Source organism: Drosophila erecta, unplaced genomic scaffold, assembly GCF_003286155.1.
Source record: "Drosophila erecta strain 14021-0224.00,06,07 unplaced genomic scaffold, DereRS2 tig00000021-arrow-pilon, whole genome shotgun sequence".
Taxonomy (NCBI): domain Eukaryota; kingdom Metazoa; phylum Arthropoda; class Insecta; order Diptera; family Drosophilidae; genus Drosophila; species Drosophila erecta.
This window is the reverse complement of record NW_020825198.1, coordinates 3,191,737-3,212,449: the sequence shown is the minus strand read 5'-3', so window position 1 is coordinate 3,212,449 and position 20,713 is coordinate 3,191,737. Positions and strand designations below refer to the sequence as shown.

Sequence of the window (20,713 nt, the reverse complement as noted above, 5' to 3'; positions counted from 1 at the left end):
AAAACACAAGTAAAACAAACAAAAGGCAAATAAGCACAACTTCGGTGAGCTTGCTCGTTTTCCGATGACTGGCTGATTAAGGGGCAGCGAAAGCAGATCGCTATCGTCACTCCCGTTTCAGCTCCACTTCGAGCTCCTCCTCCACCAGCCAAGCATCCAAGTGCAGCTCCATCATTGTCTGGGCCACAATAGCAGGAAGGAAAAAGCCAAAGAGCACGGGAAAAAACAAGGTGCTATTTGGAGCAGTGAAACTCGGATGCTCTGCACACCATAAACACTCAGAGGAGTATTTTTGGGTTGGGCGTTTTGGGTGATCAGAAGCCCAAATGGATTAAAATTTAGGTATTCGTGGAATTTCAATTTCAAGCTAAGTTATTGGGGTATTATCCAGAAGTCTAGGGATTACACATTTTATTGGGGTACAGCAAAACCTTCAAAAAATAAAAATATTTGTTGTGTGAGACATTTCTTGCTGATTTCTTATTAACATAAGTAATCCCCAAATAGATTAGTTCTATAAATTGCTATCAGCTTTGTCACATGACTGCAACTCATTTCGAAATCACCTTGAATTAATTTAGTTAAATTTTCAAATGAATGAATACTTATAACAAAATCAGTTTAAATAATAATAAACCGAATAATATACAGCCATCTTCGAACAACGGAAATAACCTGCTTCGGAAAGGGCAGTTCACCCTCGAAAATTACAACGCAAAATGAGCGGACGACTCCCAGACGAGTTTTTGTTCTTCCGCAGCCGAATGAGATGACCAGGGCACCCCGATGGTGCGATTCCAGTCGATCTGATGGTAACTAAGATAAAAAAATAAAAATAAACGAGACAAGGCCCCCCAGGCAAGGCCATTGAAAAGTGAAAAGCCGCTGGTGGACGGCATATGTTTTTCATAATTTGTAGCTAAAAATTAAATCACGTTTCTTATCAGCGATGTGATGCGATTGTGAGTGCCTTTCTTTTTCAACAATTACCAAAATCATAAAGGCAGCCAACGAAATTACCTACAACGAAATTTCACTTTCAGTTTGTACGACTGTGTTTGTGGTTGTGCTTCCGAAAACAAAAGACTTAAGGCACGAACTTGCTGGAGTGAAGGTTAAGTCGTTCGATTTGATATTCAATCGGTATAACGAATTCGAAAGCCATGCCAATGCACTCGTCGAAAAGGTCCCACCTGAACCGCATAGATAATAGGTATTCGCTATTCGAATAGATTCCTTCTTCCTGCCTCTCGCTTTTTGGCTTGCTTGGCTTTCGGTTTTATGTACTTTTGTGCATCCGATGTGAAACCTGGCCCCCTTGCGAAACAGAGCATCGTATGGAAGAGTTTTCTGGGGGAAAACTGGCACACAGAATTGCAAAAAGCTAAAACTGCAGCGAACATCAAATGGCAAATGGCACGCAATGGAATGGGCATAAAAAATGCACGCAACTAAGTCGGCCAAATGATTTACAGTGAAAGGCGGTGAAATTTATGGCATGCAAAGCGTGAGAAGACTTTGCAGCTGATCAAAAGATCATCAGGAACTGTAAGACCAGAACTTCGGAAAAAAATCGACTTCAATATGGACTTTCGCTTTCATTGGAGCGCAATTTGTGGACGCTTGCTAGTTGATTGGGGGAAGGGGGTGTGGCCAGGTCAGGGATTGGAGTTGAAATTGGACGGGTTCCGCTTATGAAACCCCTTCACAGAAACCCATATGCTAATTAACCTCGACTGCCTCCTGCTTTCTATCGTGTGAAACGTCAGCCAAGTGTTATGCACAGCGTATTTTGTAAATCATATTTCGAATTTGCATTTAACGCAGTCGCAGATGGAGATGGAAATGGAGATGAGGATGGGGATGAGGATCAGTTCGGAGACATTTGGCTGACGGCTCTTGGCCGTTTGTCTTTATGCTAATCAAACATGTTTGTTTACAAAATCCCAATCGGATAACAAATGGTGGCTACCAACCCCAGTGGTTGGGTGGGGGAGTCGACTAGTTTTACTCGGCTTAGTTACCGAATAAACGGCGCTAGTCAAGGCTGGGACTATTCATTTTTCAAATCGCGCTAAAGCTGCCTTAATCCTCTTTAAATTGGTTTATATTTTGGGGATGTTACTCAATGTGGAAGAAAAATGGTAGCCAGCTTATAGCTAATGCCAGATTATGGTTCTCTGTGAGCAGAACTCTAAAGCATTGTACATAACTATTCAAGATTCTATTAACTAACTTACAATTTATAAACTTTACTTTCCAAATGGCCATAGAAACGATTTATTGAAATGTCGCATACAAATCCACTAAAGTCTTTATAATACGCAATTTTCTTTAATAAAAAGGCACAATAAATGAGGCAGCTTTAAAATAAATTAGTAAAGAAACTGAAATTGCCTAAATCTGTGATTGATTCAGTGACGTTACAAGTCGCCCAAATCAAACCGGTTGATTGTGGTTTGGTTGAACGCAAATTGAAAGGCAATCACTGGCCAGTGTATATGGTCTAGCCCACCAAATCCGCTGTTAACCCTCTGTTGCCCACTAACAGTGGTGAACGAAGGAGCCGACCAAAGGCAACGCAGCAAATTTAATTTTCCATGCAGCTCACAGCGCGGGCTGCAAACCGAAAACTGTTTTTATGCTGCTGCTGCTGCTGCTGCTGCTGCTGCTGCTCCATTGCCTTGTTGTTGGACTGCTCGTATATGGCGTCGTACGTGGCGGACCTGAAACTGAAGCTCAGCCGTTGTCAAACACAAAACACAAAACACCAAACACCAAAGCAACAAAAACCGAAACCCCGCTCAATCCGGGGGCCAAACTAAGCTCAGCTATACTCTCCGCTGCTACATTCAATGCACTGAGGCAAATACCACACACATTTGGCTTAATATTGTATCACAGAAAAACCAAAGACTAATTTTAAAAGTACCACTGCAAGTAAAAGTATTCTATTGTTCATCTAACAAGCAGAATTTAGTTCGGCCTTTTAGCTGGAAGGTGCTTTTTCTTAACACAAGCCTTGCACACTATTTAGGTTTTGAAAACACCAATATTTTCTCGCAGTGCGGACGCCGACGTCGCTGCCGTGGCCGTTGTTGTCGTCGCCTTGTCTTGGCAGCTGGCGGCGGCAGCGCTCGAATCAGTTTCAGTTTTTCAGTCCAACGTGCGAGTTCGAAGCGACAAGCGGTCCACTTCGCCTTTTTGGGGGCCAGGATTTTTGAAAGTGACTAGTGACTAGTGGCAAAATATGTGCGGTTAGCCACGACAGTTTTGCAGTGTCTCGAAAGCCCCGACATACCTAAAAACCAATCCAATCCAATCCAATCGCATCGAATCGAATCGAGTCCAGATCAATCCAATCTAATACCGACTGCCCGCTCAAGGAGAATCGATTTTGTAGCTTGTGGATACGCGGCGCGGAGTCGAGCTTTAAAAATGGTGAGTGCAAATGTGTGTCAGAGGCATGGAGCTATGGGAATTATCATATCCACAACAGAACCCAACACAACCCCCTCGTCTTGCCAGAACAAAAAGCATGCCAAAGAATATTGAAAGTCCGTTGACGCAACGGATAAACGTATGCTAAGCAGCAGAAACTCCATGGCAGTTGGAGAACGTAAACTAAGAATGCACAGCGAAAAATCGTATTTTAGGCAAGACAATTGCGCATAAAAAACATAGAACAATGATAGGCAGAAGTATCATTATTTATTTGTAGAAACCCATTCCACTTCTTGCAGCAGAATACATATTTGGGAAAACACTTTTTAAAAGTAAGATCTGTCTTAGAGTTCATTGATAAAACACAGTTTTCGATACATTTTGTGTTGTTCTTGTTATGCTAATTGTTAAGTTTGCTTTATTCGCCTATCTAACACGTTCTCCACAAAGCTAGGAAATCGTTCAAAATTCTTTTCCTGTGTAAGACTTTATCGCAGAATGACGGAGTGTGTGAAAAAGCAACAACGTGAATAAGGGGCTGCAGCAACAACGACAACGGGTTCTGTACCGCTACTGACCGACCGAAGTTGAAGGCGAACTTGTCAAAGACAATGAATAAAATGAGCGCTGAGGGGCTAAACAAAAAAGAGTGTAAAGTGGGGGGCCAGAAGCTTGCAGGCGGTTTCAGTTTCGCTTTCGTAGCTGAAAGCCCATCAGAGAAAAGGGGAAAATGTCCGTAGTCGCCGCCTTCAAGTGGCCAATTGGCAACGGCTTTTACTTCCTCGGCCGTTTGAGGCGAAAAAGCGAAAAAAGCGAAAAACGAAAAGCCAGCTAGCCGAAAGATTTCCATTATGGCCGCAGCAGGCGGCACGCCTCAATTTGCCAGCAAAATCAGCAGCATTGGCAGCAAGTAAAAGTTGCACAGGCGCACAACAATAGCAAAAACAATAACTAGTTTTGTTTTACAACAATTAATATTTGCAAAGGAAAAAAACAAAAAGAAAATGAAAAAATACCTATAACTCGCCGCTGTCGATTGGCAAATAGTTCGCAAAGCAAAGAAACATAAAAAAACTGGTCTCGAAAAAGAAAAACTGCAAAAATTAGGTTCGAAGCGGAGTCTCGAAAACAGTGGAAAAGCAAAAGGCAATCGGAGAGTCCAAATCAAATGCGAACTCTGCTGGCTTTATAAATTAAACATTTTATTTTATGGTCTTTCGCTAGCCGCACAATGCAACCGATCGGACATACGAGCTCCATTATATTTCTGTGAACGAGCGTATAATGTGGAGCAGGTCGAAATTTAAGCATTTCGAAAATGAAAACGAAAAACAATAAGAAATGCTAATTGCCCAGGTTTTCATTGTCTCCGTGATAGGTTTTTGCATTAGTTATGGCACTGAAATAATATATATTTTATGTGCTAATAAATGTTTCCCAACGGAAACATCTCAAAAGGTCTCCCAAGCTAACTAGCCTTTTAATAAAATTTCAACTGCTTAATTTGAGCTATTTTCCTAATTATAATTATCATTTAAGGCAATATTCATCAAGTTTTCCCCTTCTTTTAATTACCAAAATATTTATGTAATGTGGAGCAGGTCAAAATGAAATCACTTTGAAGAAAGAAAACTCAAAAATGTTAATTGCCAGCCGGGCCAAAGATTTCATTGCCTCTGTGCACTTTCGCGGCATTTTGGCGTAAGTTAATAACTCTTTTTAGTGCCGCCCCTTTTCTTGTTGCCACGCCCCCCGACTTGACACGCGCTATTGACAGCCGTGACTGACATGTGCAGTAAGTTGGAAATGTATCTGCAAGCTGCCGTCGTATCTGTCTCTGCTCATGTATCTACGAGTGTATCTGAAACTCTCACTTTCGTTTGAAATGCCTCTGCCGGCGCTGACAATTGAATGAAAACACTTGCAGAGAATTTTGTTTGCAAAACAAACCATTGAAATGGCAAGACGGCGAGCTTCAGCCGTGTTTACATTCGAAAAACCCAAAAGAAAAGTAAATACGAAACGAAACGAAAAAAAATAAAGCTTAGTTGAAAAGGAGGGTGGGGGCAGACAATATAATTGCACAGCGACAGACTTTCTCCCTTACAGAAAACAAGCAACGCATTTTTCTCCACGCTCTTGTCGTTTTATTTTTGTATTATTGTGACGGAAGTAGCTAATGCGGTCCGACTGGGCGTATACGTAATGCGAGTGCCAACCAAATGATTACGAGGGTCCTGCCTTGCCAGATTTTGTAACCGATCCAGCAATTGGGGTGTTGAAAATAGAAGAAGACACAAGTAGAGCAATTGGGTAACAACAACCAACCATTTTCCAGGAAATACCAAATGAAACGGGGTAAGTGTAAGGTCATTGAATAATAAAGGTGCAAGAATGGCTTTTCGCCTGATTTTTATTACGAACAAATGTAGTTTAGTTAATAAAACAACATATTTTAGACACAAATCAATGTTTCCAATTCAAATTTTTGTACAGAGTTCTGACATTTCTTTAATTGTCCCTGAAGCTGTGACTTTTGAAGCGATAAAATCATTTTAATAGTAGCTTATGCCTGACTGCATAACTAAAAGACATTTAAATGTTTTATTGTTAGCCTAGACAATGCAGCTTAAGTTTCTATGAAGCAATCTGCGATATTTCTATGAAATGTGAGTATAATGTGCCAGAAAATGCCAGGCACTCACAACTCAGCCACGACTCATTGCTCAAACAGCATCAAGTAGCTGGGGCATAATTGCAGGTCAGGCCAAGCATTCTGACTGCGGCGTATAACGTCTCGGCTAAAAGCGTGGCCAAAAGTGGCTGGCAACACGACGTTCTCGATTCTTGGCTGTCGGCTTCTTGGCAATCACTTTTTGCCCAGCCCTGACAGCCAGCTGCAACTGGGCTTGGGCTTCGCATCGGGGGAGTGTGGGCTGAGTGAAAAACTCTATTCACCATACATATAAAGATAAAAACAGCTTACACGATGCAAATCGAGTTTGCTGCCTCGCTCACTTTTATGCTGATTTGTGTGCACAGTTTGGCTGAAATCGAAACGCATCAAATGGTTATTGAACTCCTCGTTGAGACAGTCAGTCACTGAGACAGATAGACAAACAGTCAACCAGCTGACGGCGGTTGGAGTGAGAGTAATTCAACAAGTCATTGCACAGCAAAAAATATAAAGAAACTATTTGGCACACTACACCTAAAATATTTGTACACTTAGCAACAAAAACCACCAAAATTACTTAAAAGAATAGATCGAATTAGAGATATAACAAGTGCCATGGTTTCTTTCCGTATTCCAGAACAAAAGAAAACGTTAAATGACAAAATTGATATCGGTTTTGTCCGGGGAGCAGTGGCAGAGCAAAATCAAAAGACTGAGGCAACGGACTTGGCACTCAAGCAAGTTCAATTGTTATGGTCTTGCAAAATGACATAAACGCTGTGTACCTATTAATAATATGTCGTTAATGATTCACATTTTTCCCGTGCACGGTGCCAAATCAAAAGACTGAGGCAACGAACTCGACAAGTGAACAGTGCAAGTTTCAGTTTTAGGGTCTAGCAGGAAGTGCGACATAAAGCCAACGAGCTTTGTTTGTCCAACCGCGCGCTACGAGATCCATCTTAATTACCCCGCACCCAATGCCAAACCGGCAGCCGAAGTCGCAGACAAACAAATGTTAATTATGCTTGGGCCAAATCCACATCCATATGCTTAGGGATCTGTGGTACACGCGTGCGTATCAATCATTTGTCAGACGGCGAGGTGACAAATCGAAATAAAAGCCAAAGCAAACTGGTTCGCCACCGTCATTATATAAAGGCGGAGTATCTAAATTTATCAGCCGTATATCCACGGCGAAATCGGACAGCGACATAACCGAAATGTCAAATCACTATCGGTGGCGATAGACTGATCTGCGCCGATCGGTTGCACAACCGTGGTCACTCATAATTGAAACTAATTAGGCGAAAATTGTAATGTGTGGCCCTTCCGCTGGCCAAGGCAATTATTATTATCATTCAGCGAAGACGTCGCTGTGCCATTTGGCAATAAATTCATCCGTCATCCGGCCCGACGAGGCAATAAAGTGGCTTAAATTAAAACCAAAACCGTTTTATGGTCTAGGCCATAAACATTGATCGGGCCTTCAAACTGGCCCATCCTCGAGGCAATCGGGCATCTTTAATTTGAATATCTTTGTTTATAAAATGTATATGCCAAACGGGTTTGCAGTCGCATCTTCGCTGTTTAAGCGAAAAGGTTAAAGTTGAGCACAATGCCACCTGCTTTTGGCCGCTGGAGATGCAAACCTCGTATTAGGTTGCTAATAATACAAATTTCACCGCTGCTCGTTTCCCTATGATTTCTGGTTGTCTTTCTTTGGGACGCTTTGTTTATTAATAAAAGCGCATGTGGACTTACGTAAGGAGGCGGCTGCTGGCGCTTCTCCTCATGTTGCACTTGCTGATGGCGATGACATAATGTCCGCACAGTCAGTTCCTTATTGCCGCTGGGTTGGCTAAAAAAGCTGAAAACACTCCCCCAGAAAGTGCAAGTGAAAATATGATTTTTACCCACCATTCGAGAGACACCAAGTCGAGCATTTTCCAGGCCGTTAGCTACGGTTTCGCCAGAGTAAACAGTGAAAAACTCAAGCCAGAAGGCTGACAAAAAGCCAAGAAGTTGGCTCTAATGCGACACTGACAAATGGCAAATTCTTTACGAGGCCAGCCAAAAAGCAAGCCAAACAAACAAACGGACATAAATTTTATTGACATTATGAACAAGATCGCAGCGTGTAGGAAATGCTTGATCTGGCGGCACTGGAACGGAAGTGGTGCGCACTCAACTGTTGAAATCTGGCATTGCAGCCGCAAGAATAATGGTTATATGTTCTCGTTCGCTCTGTTGCCACTTCTGTTTGTGTTTTTTATCTTTTTTCCATTTTTATGTTACTGATAGTGACTCAGCAGCAATGGCATCAACAGCTGGCTGGCATTTTATTTGCCTCACGTTTGGGACATTAAAAAGTCAAACCAAAATGCAGTTCCATAATTCAGTGGGTGCGTCAAGAAATCCCAGCCATGTTGCTTAATGCATTAAAAGATGAAACTCTTAAGGAAATAGATTGCTGTGGAGATGGAATGGTAAAACCTTAATAATGACGAGATCAATAATTTTAAAGATACCTAATGAATTTAATAACACCTTTTAAATTAAATTATACTCCATGTTAAAAAGAACGAAATGTCGGCATAATCTCAGACAAACTCAAAACGTAATACTAATAAATTTCGTATTTTATATTGTGGCCAACAATAATGCTTAATTAAAATATTTAATTAAACCTCAACCGGACTTAACGGCAAATTCATTTCATAAATATATACCTAATAGTATTTTGATAAATCAGTTTCAATGCAATGGCATTCATTCCTTTTCCTAGTGTATCCTCGCACATTTTCACAGTGTAAGAAGCCCTAGAACAGTCTGTAAGTTTTAGCACACTTATCATAAAGCCGTTGGAGTCTGCTGCCCCAACTCGTTTTCCGAGACGTCAATGGCCGGTTCAGGGTTATGCTGCAACAGGAAGTAATTGCCCGACCAGGAGAACCGGCAGACCAGAAGATTGGCTAAGCACCGCACCCATAAGTGGCTGCCCGCCCGCCCCTTACCTGTTATTGGTAATTAGAGTCGCATATTCTCGCACCGTAGCCCGGCCCAACAAATTGCTAAAGCTCAGCCATTATTCTAATCGATCCGTGAACCAGTTTCGGCTTAAGTACTAAAGTACGCTGACTCAGGCTCTCTTAATCTGCAGTCGCCGTCGAATTAGCCGTTTTGCTCTCTGGACCCGTTTGCGCAGCTTTTCGGTCGGATTGCGCAAGGTCGTCTGGTCAGGACAGGTGCTCACGACATGGCTTAATTGTGTGACGTATGCAACTGGTCTGGGACCGGGCCAGAAAACAAAATAGTTAGCCGCAAAATCAAAGCCAAAATATTGCCCAAGCAGTTATGACGTGTGGCTTAGAGCCCCCAATTAATGCATACCCACACAGTTGAAAGACGCGTGTCGCTGGTTTTCTTAAATTTTCACTATACTTTTATATTTTTCTTATGCTTATTTTTCGATGTTATTTTCGCTGTTTTGGCTGCGCAGCGCTGCGCTGCGTTGCGCCTCACCTTGAGCTTAATTTCGGTCAAGCAAAAAGGCGTTCAACATTTAATTAAATACAGCAGGCGCGACAGAGCCGCAAACAAACGGCCAGACAACATCGATTCGACAGCCGCTAAAGTGGTAAATGGTCGAAAGCCGAGACCGCATTTAAATAAATCGCACTTCAAACGAGCACCAACTGCATTGCCATTTCCATTTCCATTTCGATCGCCCCAAACGAAAGACTTAAGCGACGAACGCGACGCACTGCGGCGCGAACGGCAGATGTTGCAGTCTCCGTGGCGCATGATTAATGCAGTATTTGCGCAATTTGTCTCGCCCGTTGAAGTTATTGAGCGGACATGGGCATTCGGCAAACGGCAACAAAAGCCACAAAATTTACGCAAATGAATTGCTATTTCAGCGCTTTCTTGCTTTCGTGCAAGTGAAATCCACAATCAGCAAACATATCATATTTTAAATACCCTGGAAATAATTGAATGTGAGGTCTGCTAGGTTTGATTTTATAATCATTATTTAAGATCATAAATTATTAATATGCTAACTATAATCTCACTTTTACAACAGAAACGATTATAAAAATTTTCCATTGAGTGGTTTGGTGCACATTTTTTGGTTGATTGGAAAACATTAAATTCAAATAAGGCCCAACACCTCGGGGCTTAATAGTTTAATGCAATTTTCACTGGTTTTCCATTTGGAAATGCTGTTTCTTTTTTTGCGCAAGACAATTGAACAAATCCAATCATGCTGCTGGAATGCAGTTGGCTTGTCTTTACCTATGGCCACCCCCTCATCCACCGATCCACCCCTCTTTCTTTCTATTATTTATTGACTTTTATTTGGTGCTGTCGTAACCGCAGACATAGAGCTTGGCGCGGCTTTCAGGTAAACTCGAACGCACAAACGTGGGGCCAAAACTGAAACCGAAGACTTGGCGGCTTGGCGGCTCTTTTAAGCCGAGAAAGAAAAGCAAGTCCCAGTTACACAGAAATTATATTTTTAATGCTTCGGCTTAACTTTATAAAATGCGTAATATACATATATTCGCCGCAAAGAGGTATTTATGGTATTAATATGGCATACAAGTTTCTTTCAAACGAAATACGAAATATAGTAAGGAAGTTGAAACTTCCAGAAAATTCTCGAAACTAAGTAATTTTCCAACCGAGAAAATCTTTCGAAGTTTCTATGTTATTCAAAGCAAATTTGGTTTGGAAATTAAGGCTGCTCATTATGAGGCTACAACACCCAGTTTTGACCAGTGCTGAGTTCCAGCGACTTGGCTGTGCTCCAGCGAGCCGTTAGTCAACATGGACACCATCTAATGATACCGACACACAGTCACACAAGCAAGCCAACACAATGGACATTTGTAGAAGAGTTTGCAATTCGACTTGGACAATCGCCCGAAATGGTTATGCCAGCCAAACATACAACACATTTTGCGCAAGAATGCAATTGAAAGATGATTTGCTGAATTCAAACGGTTGGGGAGACTTTCAGTTCTGGTGATTTTCGCTTTCGCACAAGGAAAATGAAAGGCATTTGAGAGGCCAGGTTTCTCTTTACGGTCATTCCGTTTATTTCCGCGCCCAGTTTCAGAGTTCCAGAGCCAAAGATGCAAAGATCCAAAGCGAGAGTAAACCAGTTGGTTCAGACCAGTTCGGCCCAACAACTGACTAACTGACTAACTGGCCACACGCGATAAGGAACCTTTTGCGTTATTTTGCTTCAACACTAAATAATTTATGCACCGTTTGCGGACTGCTAAAAAATTTAAATAAATAGCCAAAAATAAGCCGAAACCAGTTTCACTTTTACGGCTCAACTGCGTCCCATCTTGATCGAGAGATCCAAAGAAATTAATGGGCGGACTAATGGCGGGGGATGTTCCGTAGTAAGACAACCTTCTCGGCGAGTTAGTAACACGACCTTGAGCGTTTCTTGCCAGAACATCCACCGCTTTCTAACTGTAAGCCACAACCGTTAGCAATCGAATCACGGTTGTGCCAATTCGGGCCATTTCTCCATTTCTCCATTTCACAACTTCTCCACCTCCATTACGGCTAACTGTTTGTGGCCCACGGGCGATTTGCATAACCCGGCGTTGTGTAAGGTGTTCTTAATGGAGATACCCCCTGAATACCTAAACAGGCAGTGGGTAATGGCCCAAAGAACCCGGTAAATGGAATAGCGTTAAGTGTGTTTACCTACGGGTAGAGTTCAATATATTTGCAAAAAAAATAAACATAACCTACATGAAGGGTCACCGTTAAGTCTATAGTCACTAAATTAATAATGTAATACTACTATTACTCTCCTTCCATTCACAACTCCAAATATTTTGTCTCCGCATTATCAGAGCTGTCAAAAAAAACACCTCTCAGCTAAATTCCAATAAATAAAGTAATCAGGTGTCCCAGAAAATGAAGTGCCTCGCCTGAATCCGCCTTTTTCCCATCACTTCAGTGAACCTTTGTGAATGGGGAATGGCTTCGGTTGGAGGTCGGACTTTCAAAGTCGAGAGGCTCTTCAAAACGGCTAATAAGTGTGTGAAGTGCAGCTGAAGATGTCTGACAAGTTTTAACAGTTTTATGAGACAAACTGTCTCATCTGAGACTAGGCAGTCGCTTTGAATAATTATGAGCTTTAGGTTTATTGTTAATTAGTTGGCCGGGCAATCGCGCTGAAACTTTGGGCGCATTGTTTTCGTGGCAGGTCGGTCTGTTGATAAAACTAGGTCAATGTCAAGACGTGTTCGTCCGCTTATGACTGGTGGGCGCCAAAGGGCCATCCGACTGACCTCTGTCTGTCACCTGACGACCTTCACTCTGGCCCAATTGGGGAGGCAACAAGTGCCACGTAATTTGTTGAAAGTCGACGTGCCCCCCACATAAATCACAGATTATTAATCGTACATCAAAGCATAAACCTGTGATTAATTGCCTCCTTTTTTTGTTTCTCCACCACAGTTTCCACCGCGATTGCTGCGAATCGCATTTGTGATATGCCTGCTGATTGTCTTGCTCTCGCCCTCCACAGACAGTGCACAGAGTAAGTAAAAAATGTAAAAAGAAATTAAACATGAACAAGTAAGGAGAAAAGGCGAAACAAAACAAAAAACAAGGGGACACCCGGGTTTGAACCGGGGACCTCTCGATCTGCAGTCGAATGCTCTACCACTGAGCTATATCCCCACTTATATAAAGAACAAGAATTTACCGAAGAAGTCAAAACAACAGCCCCCAGAATTAAATGTGTGGGCGTAACTTGATACTATTTTTAGTTTCTTATTGCTGGACTTGCCGGAAATTGATAACCAGTTGTTCTTTTATTTCTATTGTTGCTGCTTTTCTATGATTGCTTTTATCTGCATCACTATCACATAACGACACACAAATAGTTGTTGTTTAACCCAAAAAGTTAATTAGGGAAAGGCAGAAGGGCGTGGTAGACAAGCCGATCAAGTCAACGTTAACTCTTAATTAAGGCAGATAATTATAAAAGTATTTATAAAGAAATCAAATGGTTTATAAAAAGGCGGCAGCTAATCTTATGCAATTAATTATCTAATTTTATGTTCAAAAGGCTAATTTGTAAAATGGTGCACTCTTAGCAGATGATTTCATCATTAATAAAAAAGATCATTATTTATGCCACTAAGGAGCCCCGAATTACCAAATATTTGGGCATAAAAAGACATAAGATTAAAAAAAGTTTGAAAAGTTGTCGATCCTCGATTGTACCACCAAATTGGTCGGCTTCAAACACATAGCCCGGCTAGCTCAGTCGGTAGAGCATGAGACTCTTAATCTCAGGGTCGTGGGTTCGAGCCCCACGTTGGGCGAATTGCTTTTTGTTAATAAATAATCATTTAAAATAAATGTATCAGCATTGTTGATGTAAATATTTTAATTCCTTCTTAATTTTGCACATGTAGATGTTTATATATTGGTATTTAAAAAATATGTAATTCTTAATTTTGAGACTGGCATACTCCTAGAAATCATCAATACGAAAACAATGGAGTCTCGGAGTTTGAACACTAAGGCACGCTATTTAAAAGTAAACAAAAAAGCATCGCCCAACGTGGGGCTCGAACCCACGACCCTGAGATTAAGAGTCTCATGCTCTACCGACTGAGCTAGCCGGGCTGTGAAGAATGAGCGTCTAAACTCATCAAAACCATTCGAAAACACGCATCAATGTCGTACAAAATATCAAAGTTATATTTTTGTTCAAAAGATCATTAAAAAACTGTATAGAAAAGAATACTATAAGTGCGTGAGAAATAAGAAAATAAGCAAAAAAAACAAGGGGACACCCGGGTTTGAACCGGGGACCTCTCGATCTGCAGTCGAATGCTCTACCACTGAGCTATATCCCCACGTTGGCACTCAGTGACTAAACTAGTGTTTTAACGCAAATGTTGCTGTTGCGCCTGCAACCGAACATGTTCGATAGCAGCATTCAAGAATTTAACCCTCCACTGGGCATTCGTTTTAAGTGGCTCTTATATAAATAAAATCACCATTATACAACGCTTGAAATTAAAAAATAGTTTGTAATTGTCATTGCGCAAACATACATATGTCTTATGGTACTTTGAAGCTATTCACAAACTGCATAACGATTTTAATGAGCTTAATTTCGTCTTCTAAGGTAAACAGGTCTTGCCAACTAAAATATATTTAAGTACAGAAATACGGCTACAGTCAAGATGAAACGGAGACTACAGACATTTCCCTAAAAAGACCAATGAAAGAAAACCTAAATACCCAGTATGAGATGTAGTAAAATCAATGAGTACATTTACAGTAGGTGGAAGGCAAAAAATGTTACTAAGGGGACACCCGGGTTTGAACCGGGGACCTCTCGATCTGCAGTCGAATGCTCTACCACTGAGCTATATCCCCAAGTGTGGCTGCGAGCTCCAACAAAGGCCCAATGAGCTAATTATCGCTGTTATTACTTAAAGTAAGAGCACAAAGAGCCTGATAATAAACCAGACCCCTCCTAGAAAAACAAAAGATAACAACTGATCAGACAAAAATATATAAATTTTAGTAAAACTGGGGAGCAAAAAGGTTTACCAAGGGGACACCCGGGTTTGAACCGGGGACCTCTCGATCTGCAGTCGAATGCTCTACCACTGAGCTATATCCCCAGTTGCACTCCGCGCGACCAAGCGGCAACTAATGCCTCGCCAGCTAATAATATCCGAAGGCGAAGGCGTAACTCGCACTGCAGCAACCTCCCCTTTTCCAACCATATTTAGTATGGTTGTTGTGTTGTGTGTAGGCTTGCGAAGTGGATAAATGCAAAAGATACGGCCATTAAATGAAATATTTAAACAGGTTTAGCAATAATTTCGCTTTGTTATTTCTGATGCAGCAATACCACTTCATTTAGCGAAATTAAACTGAAAAATACAACAAAAACCGGGTCCGACAAGCCAGCGTCTCAATTTAGCCATTCCATTTATAATTATAAGAGTAAGAGTAATCTACGTTCGATATCTTAATCATTACTATAAGACAGAATTAAGTAAATTCCAACGTCACGACTTTCGATGGATTCAAGCTGAAGAGACATTAATTTGAAATTATCGGCACTCGTTGATCGCAAGTGGTTGACAATCCATCGCAATTGCCATTACGATCGCGATTGAGATCGAGATTGTGGCCACCCGTCATTACCATTGCCACATTGTCGGCTGATGCGGAGCTCACTCGGATGACAGGTGCCAGCTACCGTGCCTGTACAGTGAAGCCGCCGCTTCCACCGCGGATTGTGCAACTGGGGCAAGGTCAATATGATAAATGTGGGCGGACCTCTCATTCAGATGATGAGATGGGATGCTGATGAACAATGTTATACATCTGGTAGGGGTTTCAGTGGATTGCAGTTGGATTTTGTTAACTTATTACATATTATATATGCAGGGATTTAAAAGGGGCAACAACAAATATTTATAGATTATAACTTGCAAAGATGTGGTTCAGTTACCAGAGAGTAAATTAAGCACTTACCAATACCATATTCAAACCAATTTCAGCCAAGACACGTCGACGTCTGCGTCGTCCCACAACATCGGTCAGCTCCTCGAGAAGCAACCTCATCGAATCTAAGAAGTCCACTGAGGCTCCAGAGGCCGAAAAGCGTATTGACTTGATCACTTCCGCTACCACCACTAGTGCTCGTCGTACACGCCTTCGTTCCAAGGCGAAATTGGGAGCAGCTGCAGCTGGAGGAGCAGCCGCAGCAGCTGGAGCAACCGCTCTGGTGGCCAGTGGATCCTCGCTGAAGGGCAAGAAGACTAAGGTGGACGATGGCACGCCGAAGATCGTGTGCTACTACACCAACTGGTCGCAGTACCGTGTCAAGATTGGCAAGTTCGTTCCGGAAGACATTCCAGCCGATCTCTGCACCCACATTATCTTCGCTTTTGGATGGCTGAAGAAGAACAAGCTGAGTTCTTATGAGTCCAACGATGAGACCAAGGATAATGTCCCCGGACTGTACGAACGTATGATGAGCCTTAAAAAGGCCAATCCCAAACTAAAGGTTGGTGTTAGAAATGTCTAAAAAATAATAATGTTTACTTAACCAATCCACTTACCTTATAGATCCTTCTTGCTCTTGGAGGTTGGTCCTTTGGCACCCAGAAATTCAAGGACATGTCCTCCACGCGATACACCCGCCAGACCTTTGTCTACTCGGCCATTCCTTTCCTGCGCAAGCGGGGCTTTGATGGTCTGGATATGGATTGGGAATACCCCAAGGGTTCCGATGACAAGAAGAACTTCGTTCTGCTGCTGAAGGAACTGCGCGAAGCCTTTGAAGCTGAGGCCCAGGAACTGAAGAAGCCACGTCTCCTGCTTTCCGCCGCCGTGCCCGTCGGTCCCGACAACATCCGTGGTGGATATGATGTGCCTGCCATCGCCAGTTATCTGGATTTCATCAACCTGATGGCCTACGATTTCCACGGCAAGTGGGAACGCGAGACTGGACACAATGCCCCACTTTATGCCCCATCCACCGATTCCGAGTGGCGCAAACAACTGTCCGTCGACAATGCTGCCAGTTTGTGGGTTAAGATGGGTGCTCCCAAGGAGAAGCTGGTCATCGGAATGCCGACCTATGGACGCTCCTTCACTTTGGCTAATCCGGATAAGCATGGTCCCAATGCCCCCGCATCGGGTGGTGGACGCGAAGGTGTCTATACCAAGGAAGGTGGTTTCCTGGCCTACTACGAGATCTGCGAAATGCTGCTTAATGGCGCTGTTTATGTCTGGGATGACGAGATGAAGGTTCCCTACCTGGTTGATGGAGATCAGTGGGTTGGTTTCGATGATGAGCGCGCCATTAGGAACAAGATGCACTGGATCAAGTCAAATGGCTTTGGAGGTGCCATGGTCTGGACCATTGACATGGACGACTTCAAGGGAGAGGTGTGCGGTGGCAATGTCAAGTATCCACTGATTGGAGCTATGCGGGAGGAACTCCTCGGCATTTCACGTGGAAAGGAGGCCAAGGATGTTAACTGGACCGCCGTTGCTGCCACATTTGAGGATATCGAAGAGGTTTGTTTATCCGTAATGGCAGCTTGACCTATTTCTAATACCTTACGTTGCTTCTGCAGAAACCGGAACCCATCAAAATTTCTGTGGATGAGATTCTCAACAAGGTGCGCAAACCACAGGCCCAGAAGAAGCAGCGCATCAAGTCTGGAGCTAATGCTGTCGCCTCAAACAGTAAGTTGTATACAAAAGACAATTTGCAAAGTTCAATTTATGCATTGTTACCTGAATTCCTTCAGCTCGTCCTGCCCAGGTGTTCTGTTACCTGACCAGCTGGTCGGCCAAGCGCCCTGGAGCTGGTAAATTCCAGCCGGAGAACATCGATCCCAAGCTGTGCACCCACATCGTGTATGCCTTTGCCACTCTTCAGGACTACAAGCTAACAGAGGCCACCGATGATGACCCCGAGAATTATGAGAGTGTGATTGCTCTGCGTGACAACAATCCCGATCTGCAGATCCTTCTGGCCATCGGAGGATGGGCCTTTGGTTCCACGCCCTTCAAGGAGCTCACTTCGAATGTGTTCCGTATGAATCAGTTCGTTTACGAGGCCATCGACTTTTTGCGCGACTATAAGTTCAATGGCTTGGATGTGGATTGGGAGTATCCCCGTGGTGCCGAAGACCGGGTTGCCTACGTCAGTCTGCTAAAGGAACTGCGGGTGGCTTTTGAGGGTGAGGCCAAATCCTCTGGACTGCCACGCCTACTGCTCACCGCCGCTGTACCCGCTTCCTTTGAGGCCATCGCCGCTGGCTACGATGTGCCAGAGATCTCGAAGTACCTGGACTTCATCAACGTTATGACCTACGACTTCCACGGGCAATGGGAACGCACAGTGGGACATAATTCGCCTCTGTTTGCTTTGGAATCGGCCACCGGGTACCAGAAGAAACTGACCGTTGACTACAGCGCAAGGGAGTGGGTGAAACAGGGAGCTCCCAAGGAAAAGCTGCTTATCGGCATGCCCACCTACGGACGCAGTTTCGAGCTTGTCAATGACACCCAATTCGATATTGGATCCCCCTCGTCCGGCGGTGGCAAGGCAGGCAAGTTCACCAACGAAGCCGGCTTCCTCAGCTACTACGAGGTCTGCTCCTTCCTGGCGGCAGACAACACCACCCTCGTTTGGGATTCGGAGCAGCAGGTGCCCTTCGCTTACCGCGGCAACCAGTGGGTGGGCTTCGATGATGAGCGTTCTCTCAAGACCAAGGTGAGTTGGGATAGCTACTCTATGAGCAAGTCATGGATAACACTATACTTACACAACTTGTTCTTCATCAATAGACGGAATGGCTAAAGGAGCAGGGCTTCGGAGGCATCATGGTGTGGTCCATCGATATGGACGACTTCTCCGGTCGCTGCGGCAGTGGTAAGTACCCGCTACTGACTGCCTTGAACGACGAGCTGAAGGACTACAAGGTTGAGTTGGAATACGATGGTCCATATGAATCGCACGGCCCACGTGGAGCCTACACCACCAAAGATCGTAAGTTTCTAGCGCCGATTAGCCACGGAACCTTGAATATATACTCACCATTTGTATCAGCTCATGACGTGACCTGCGCCGAGGAGGACGGACACATCAGCTACCACAAGGATTGGGCCGACTGCACCCACTACTACATGTGCGAGGGCGAGCGGAAACACCACATGCCCTGTCCCGCCAACCTGGTCTTCAATCCCCAGGAGAACGTCTGCGACTGGCCGGAGAACGTCGAGGGATGCCACACGCCCACGGAGGCGCCAGCCTAAGACCATCCATCTCCGTGTGGACTTGTTAATATTATGGAATCGATGCCCTAGATTTAGTTGTAATGCGAAACTGCCACGAAACTCTTTTGCTGCCGCCGTCCCCATTCTCCAACTAACTACGAAAAATACTCGACAACTTGCTAAATTTCGGCTGAATTTTTTTACACTAAATATAGGTATAGCTAGTGCTGTAAGTAGTTTTTATGTCTTAGTTACCAATTCGCACCCACAACAAAGATGAGAATGAGATGAACCCAAAAAATCCTGAACTACTTTCTGAGAGGCGCCACACTCACTTTCGCATTTCCGTATGACTCGTAACAAAAAGGTTTATATGGAAGATGCCCGAAACTTCCGTATAGCAAACTGTGATAATCATAAGAGACCAACCAACAAGAAATCGGCCTAAGAAGTCACTATCAATCGAAATTTGACGATTAACGAATTTGAAAATCAAGCAAAACAGTTTCCCCTTCGACAAAGTTTCCCGATGCTTTTGCCTCTCCTCTCCATGTCATTCCCAATCTGAATAATACAAACAGGCACAGAGAAAATTGTACATTTTCAACTTTAACAATAAATTTGTATTATAGAGTTGTAATTACGTAGTTAAAATAAAAACAAACTTTAAAAATAAACAAACCATTGTTTTAATATAATTCCAATTCTAAATATTTCTTCATATGTATTTCTGATGGCCCCAGTCTTGCGACAGGGCACTACTAAAAATTATTTTAGACTCATTAGAGTGTTCCTCTCCACGGAAATCTTTAGTAAAAGGCGAAAGATTTATTCGACAATTGAAGAGAAACCAGAGTGCCGAATGATCATTTTCATCAGCTACTCCATGCGGCGGCTGCTATAACATGTTGGGAATTATAAGCACACCAGCGCGGTAGCTTCTCATTAAAAACTGTGGCTCTCTTTTGGGCTGAAACAGAACTCACCCCTGATGAGAGATTTGAGAGCGCGCTGTTTGAAATCCGCTCTATTGTGAAATGCGCATTGCGCATGCGCCTTCTTTTCTCAATTTTGTTGCATGCACCCAAAACTTATATTTATATATTTAACTCTAATACTCCAATTCTCATGCAATCATCACAAATATAAATTTGATGATATATTTTTTGGAGGGCAGTACGAAAAACTGCAGATACATATATAACAATAAGAAAACACAGAAGATTTAAAAATTTTATTATTTTTTTATTGGTTTTCTCAAAAAGTTTTATACATTTTGTTTTTCGTTTCAATTAAATAATTAGTCTTACGTTGATGTACAGAATAATTTAAAAATAAAGTACGCCGTAATCTTGACAAACGGAAAGAGAGATAAAAGTACAAGAGTGTAAAAAATCAAGAAAAATATTGTAAAATTTAAATAGAACTCAAGTGCATAAACCGTCTGATCAGGTCTAAAGAAAGTAAAGTACAAAATTAGTATAAATCACACTAAGCTGGTAAACGAACCATCTACTGATTTGCATATTTTTTGTTTTCTTTTTTTATAACACTTAGGATAGAATGGCCAAAATTGGAAACTTTTGCTTAGAGGAATTGTGAGTGGACTCTGTAAAATTGGATCCTTTAGATTTCTTACTCTCATCGTCATCGTTATGTCGTTGCAACAAAAAATGATATCAATATGCAGTTGTTACGAGTCTTGAAATCAAATTGTACTTAAATGTATTTAAAAGTTCCTTGCTTTTCCCTTTCATGAGATTTGGTATCTGT

The 20,713-nt window shown here is 42.7% G+C and overlaps 1 protein-coding gene and 7 non-coding genes across 8 annotated transcripts; 2 read left to right on the top strand and 6 right to left on the bottom strand.

Annotated features, from left to right (window-relative positions):
- The first annotated feature begins 3,125 nt into the window (after nt 1-3,125).
- LOC6546512 lies at nt 3,126-19,613 on the top strand. The gene is made up of 8 exons (XM_001971307.3): nt 3,126-3,441; nt 12,617-12,698; nt 15,703-16,211; nt 16,274-17,230; nt 17,290-17,401; nt 17,467-18,437; nt 18,512-18,713; nt 18,774-19,613. Exons 1-8 carry the CDS (start codon nt 3,439-3,441, stop codon nt 18,977-18,979), a joined length of 3,042 nt encoding a protein of 1,013 aa, XP_001971343.1. The 5' UTR covers nt 3,126-3,438; the 3' UTR covers nt 18,980-19,613.
- On the bottom strand, nt 12,770-12,841 carry Trnac-gca. Its single transcript has one exon. It is a non-coding gene; the product is annotated as a tRNA-Cys (tRNA).
- On the top strand, nt 13,419-13,491 carry Trnak-cuu. The gene has a single exon. It is a non-coding gene; the product is annotated as a tRNA-Lys (tRNA).
- On the bottom strand, nt 13,726-13,798 carry Trnak-cuu. Its single transcript has one exon. It is a non-coding gene; the product is annotated as a tRNA-Lys (tRNA).
- Trnac-gca lies at nt 13,960-14,031 on the bottom strand. Its single transcript has one exon. It is a non-coding gene; the product is annotated as a tRNA-Cys (tRNA).
- Trnac-gca lies at nt 14,489-14,560 on the bottom strand. The gene has a single exon. It is a non-coding gene; the product is annotated as a tRNA-Cys (tRNA).
- Trnac-gca lies at nt 14,740-14,811 on the bottom strand. The gene has a single exon. It is a non-coding gene; the product is annotated as a tRNA-Cys (tRNA).
- Nucleotides 19,614-19,677: 64 nt separating the features above from the next.
- Nucleotides 19,678-19,799, bottom strand: LOC6546511. The gene has a single exon (XR_046490.2). It is a non-coding gene; the product is annotated as a U5 spliceosomal RNA (small nuclear RNA).
- Between the last annotated feature and the right edge of the window lie 914 nt (nt 19,800-20,713).

What these genes read in the sequence shown, in the direction of transcription:
- LOC6546512 (XM_001971307.3), top strand. An exon ending in CTCCACAGACAGTGCACAGA is followed by an intron (nt 12,699 to 15,702) that starts GTAAGTAAAAAA and finishes AACCAATTTCAG; the next exon opens with CCAAGACACGTCGACGTCTG. An exon ending in AGGCCAATCCCAAACTAAAG is followed by an intron (nt 16,212 to 16,273) that starts GTTGGTGTTAGA and finishes CTTACCTTATAG; the next exon opens with ATCCTTCTTGCTCTTGGAGG.